General features: G+C 35.4%; 1 protein-coding gene across 1 annotated transcript; it reads right to left on the bottom strand.

Moving 5' to 3' along the window:
* Window positions 1-314: 314 nt before the first annotated feature.
* Window positions 315-3,772, bottom strand: LOC149535257 (uncharacterized). Its single transcript, XM_089803478.1, has 4 exons — window positions 3,595-3,772; window positions 3,358-3,502; window positions 959-2,374; window positions 315-849 (listed from the first exon to the last, which is right to left on the bottom strand). Exons 2-4 carry the CDS (start codon window positions 3,464-3,466, stop codon window positions 764-766), a joined length of 1,611 nt encoding a protein of 536 aa, XP_089659604.1. The 5' UTR covers window positions 3,467-3,502; window positions 3,595-3,772; the 3' UTR covers window positions 315-763.
* Between the last annotated feature and the right edge of the window lie 1,102 nt (window positions 3,773-4,874).

Below are 4,874 nucleotides of genomic sequence, written 5' to 3'. Positions count from 1 at the left end.
TTAAAACTCCCACGTCAATTCATTGTGTCTCTAATGTTTCAAATTTTAACCACAACTCAACAGACATGATAATTCCAAATCTCGGATCTGTAGGCATCTGTTCCTTGTTCCCAAACTAAGATAATAGGAACGAGAAAAGAAAATATTGGAGTAGCATCCACCTCTACAATTTGTTGACCAAAAAAGAAATCTTGCTAATGGATCAAAATTGTGAAGCAAGCAAATTCTTAGTAATGGTTCTAAAATCTTCAATTACTATATTTTAATCCAGCTTGTGCTTTTGAGGCAGGCATGAAATTCAACTAAAAGAGAAGTGACACAGAATTACGGCAATAACTTATAAAGAATGTTGAATTTTGATGTATACAAGACTCAATCTCATGTTGAGTAAATTTGTAATGTTGTAACTAATTACACACAATGAATATCCTGTCGCAATAGGACTGCAGGCTGTAATTCTGAATTAAACAGCACGCTCTCCACTTAACCAAAAATATGCATCAAGTTCAGAATACATTATATTGTGGGATTGAAAAATGCGATTATTGACAGATAATCACTAGGAAAAAAAGTTCACTTTGTCGATTTCAATATGATATACAAATATTTTCATGACCCATGATCAGACAATTGCTACCAAATATATCTCTGCCTTCCCCACCAATATGCCAATTGCGTGATCATCATTAAGAACTTTCTCAAGCATACAACAGCATGCCACTTAAGAGGTATCACTAATATGCAAACTATTTCCAAGTCCATCTCACCAGACCTTATTTTGCCTCCAGTACTCGTCATTCTTCTGAAAATCATGACTGCTGGGTGCTGGGTGATATTCCTTAAAATAACCTGAATATTGTCGATAAAAACACATTAGTACATTTTGCTCAGAAAAAAAGAAATATTCTAAATGATATGCACATAAATTTAATGAGTTGAATAGAAGAATGGCACACACCTCGATTGCAAGCAGATGCGGGATTTAACTCTACATTATGATTTGGATTGAGAAAAAATTGTCCACCGTTAACGTTTTTGGTGGTTTGAAATCTCCGGTTGCTTCTAGAAAACTGTGAAAATGGCTCCCAGTGGTTTTGGTATTGGCAATCACCTAGTTGATAATTACATTCATTTTCATCTCGGTATCTGCAGTCACCAGAAACCTTGCTGGCTGTAGGAATGAAAATTTTAGAGGCGTCCACATTGTATTCATGATGTGGGAAATTTCCCAACCACTCGTTTTCCTTTTCATGCTCAAATTCTGGACCCCATCCAGAGGCATCAAACTGATCCTTTGTTGTCACAATTTCATTCTTCTGTTCCAAGATGTGGACTTTTCGATAACATTTTACTCCAATTTCATTTGAACCTGTTTTTATTGTATTTTCCCATTTTTTCTTTTGATTCTTATTACAAACCAGAGGAGGAACGGCTAGATCACGTGCTACTTCCTGCTCTTGCTCAAACTCGACACCCCATCCAGAGGCTTCAAACTTATTCTTGACTGAATGTGGCATTGCTGCATTTTTCGGCTCCATTGGATGGACCTTTGGGTAAAATACTGCTTTCATATTATTTTCATTTAAGCCTGTTTTTGTTGTATTTCCCCACTTTTCCTTATCTGAAGCTTCTACAAACTGACATGCTCTGTTTTCCATAATTCCATTCTTCAGCTCTATGTTATGCCCGGCTGAATTTGTTTTCACTTCATTGTCATCTTCAGTCCAGCCTGATTGCATTGCACTTATGCCAAAGATGTTTTCATTACTATTACAAACGAAAGAGCCGGAAACCGAATTCTTCTCACCTGACCTTAAACTTTTTGACCACAAATCCACCAACCAGTGATCAGGTAATGGAGGCTCAGCGGTATACAGGTCAACAACCTTACAGATAACCGTGCGTGCTTCATGAATCTCGGGAAAGTAGACACGCCCATATCCAAAAGGCCTTTCCTTCCATTGACCTTTTTCTTTTCTATACCTCTCTTTTTCACATGCTGTTATCTCTTGATACAAATCTGGAAAATTTCCAGTCTCTTGGCTTCCATTCGCACAATTTTCTTCATTTTCTGACTCAGAACCATGTCCCTCTGGCCAGTCAATATCTCCCATGGCAGGTGCATTCCAATCTACTATATCAATGTATAAATTGGGGTCAAGTTCAGGTATGTCAAAAGGAGCTGCGCTAGTCTTTACCATATACCTCCTCTTCGCAAGATGAAATGCTTCTGCTGCCGCTAAATCGTTCCACTTTTCTATTTCTGGAAAGTAAATTGTGTTTTTCTTGGCCTCACAAAATTCTTTCCATGAAAGACCAATAGCTTGCTCACAAAATTCCTTTTCCCACAAAGGTACAGCTGGTATCCAAACGGCTGGAAACATTCATACGCTAGTTAGACAATACATAAAACGCGCGTTAAAACAGATCTCACTATCAGTAGCAAAAAGCCCTAAGAGAATTTGGTTTCAACCCACTTCAACATCAATAGATAATTTACTTAAAATACTTTTCCATCATAGAGCAATTTGCATCTGCTATTGCCTCTGACTGTGCTCGCCCTAAACATTAGAACAATTGTTGGCACAAATTTAAGCAAACACATCCCACACTACACGTGCCAGTGGAAGACGCCTATATCCTATAAACCCTAGTTTTAAGCATACCAAACAGAGCCACTTCACTCATTAATATAGTACGCCCTTTATTAAACTCGTAATATCCGATTCAAAACACTATTATTTCTCAAACCGATTAAGCAAGGGCAAAAATATCAGCATTCAAAGCAGAAAAGTCCTCATTCCCCAATTTCAACTCTGCTTTAAATAACAATATTATGAACATATGAGGGTTAGAATGATTCAAGTGTCGATTATCCCTCGCAACATACTGATCAGAACAAAGTCACCAAATAACACATATTCATGCAACAAAAACTATAATTCCAATATATTTTCAATAAGCAAATAAGAAAACATTAAATAGAAACAAAAATAAAAAAGCGCGGCTTTAAATTCATATTACAGATGCCAAAATATAGTGAGATGAGCGACACCCAATAATCATTTCAATTCACCTTAGGATTTTGAGATACAAGAAATCCGATAAATAAAAGCTCAAAGCTCACAATCTCAAACGTGACGGCGTTTTATACTGCCGAACCCTGTACCCAATAGTTGCGTATATAATGACCCATATCAGGGTGCAGCGCTCAAGAGGCGGTGTCAGAAAGCCATCAAATCAAAATATCAAACTTACCAAATACGCTACCTATGCAACATCAGAAAATAACAGATTGAACAAATGAACATCGAAAATCAACAAAACTACAAAATATAAGAATTTAATTATCTGTACCTGTCGTTTTTCGGGTACGCGAGAGATCCACAATATCCTTATTCGGAAGATACGACGGTGTACACCGTCGACCACCTTCCACTCCTTTGTATCTCCTTCGACCACCCATATCTCAAAGTCCAATAAAAAAACCTCAGACACTTATCTGTAAATTAAAGCACACTTAATTAAAATTCCAAACAACAAAAGCGTAAATCCCATCCCATCCTGAATTGATGATCCAGTAAAGCTACTTACTTGAACAAAATATTTGCAAATCCAAACCAGAGAGAAATTTCACTCCGAATGACTCGCAAACACCAATTCTGTGGTTTGTTACAACAGAAAGTCGTTTAAAAACGTTGCAGGGCGCCTAAAACCCTAGCTATATCCTTGAACATATTACTGATAGTAGCCAACTGTCAGCAATCGCAATGAATCCTAGACCGTCGAATAAGCGAGGCTTATATATAGAAGGCTCTGGACTGGGTGTCGAGCTATGATTTGCCTCACAAGTTTTACTTACACGTGGACGGAGCCAGTTGAATTTGGAGAATAAGTATTACAGCGCGAAGAAAGGAAGGCATCCGAAACGGTCTTTCAAATTCTACCATCCGATTTCCATTTATACTTGGATTGGAATTTCATTTATAATTTGTCTCCGCCACAATTATATAATCCACTCTACTCATTACCTTCTTAAGTTCCAAGCTTTTCTTTATTCTATTTTATTTTGGGTTGGGGAATGATAATGTTTTTCATTTGAATTCGATTCCTTTTTATTCTAGAATCTACATTTATCTCTCTTTATATTGTTTATTTATATATTTATATTAATGTGAAGACTCCTTTTATATCTATTAGATACTTATCTTAATAGATTTATTTTGAAATATTTTCAATATTTTTATGTATTTAAAATATTTAATTTTATTTGTAATATTTATGAATTTATTTTTATTTTTTATTTTAAAATTTTTGTTTATTTAAGAGTTATTTTATTTTATCATTACTTGAGAACTCTTTGATTTTATTTGACCAATTTAAATATTAATAAAAAGTACCTATTTTATATTGATTAGTTAAACGCATTCTAAATTCTTATAATGCATATGGAAGCTCTATTTGCCTACAACAAATGTGATCATTATACCCAATAAAGATTAGCGATCTGCGTGCAAATATTTTGTTAGAGGAAGCAACCTGCTTAAGAACTAATTAAGCAATTTGCATGCGAATCCATTTGAAGAAAGATAATTGGCATCAAATTAATATCCCACATTGTGTTCGCTATCTTTATCTTCAAACTCAAGACTTCTTTGAATGTGCATATTAAACAGCTAGTGAAAAGTTGAAGTTGGAGGATAAGAAACATCTAGCTCTGTCTATGGAGTTAATACGATCTGCTCTGCCTACACTGCATGCAAAGTTTATACAAAATCCAATTAATAAAAATGATTTGCACTCTTATCCATTAAAATTGGGGCAGCAAGTAGTAGTGTCATTTTAATCAAAGGAAGATTAGAACTTTAGGATAA

Source organism: Cupressus sempervirens, chromosome 10 (assembly GCF_028749045.1).
Source record: "Cupressus sempervirens isolate cs-2001-9-10 chromosome 10, ASM2874904v1, whole genome shotgun sequence".
Taxonomy (NCBI): Eukaryota; Viridiplantae; Streptophyta; class Pinopsida; order Cupressales; family Cupressaceae; genus Cupressus; species Cupressus sempervirens.
The sequence above is the reverse complement of the archived record's forward strand: the minus strand, read 5'-3'. Positions and strand labels throughout refer to the sequence as shown.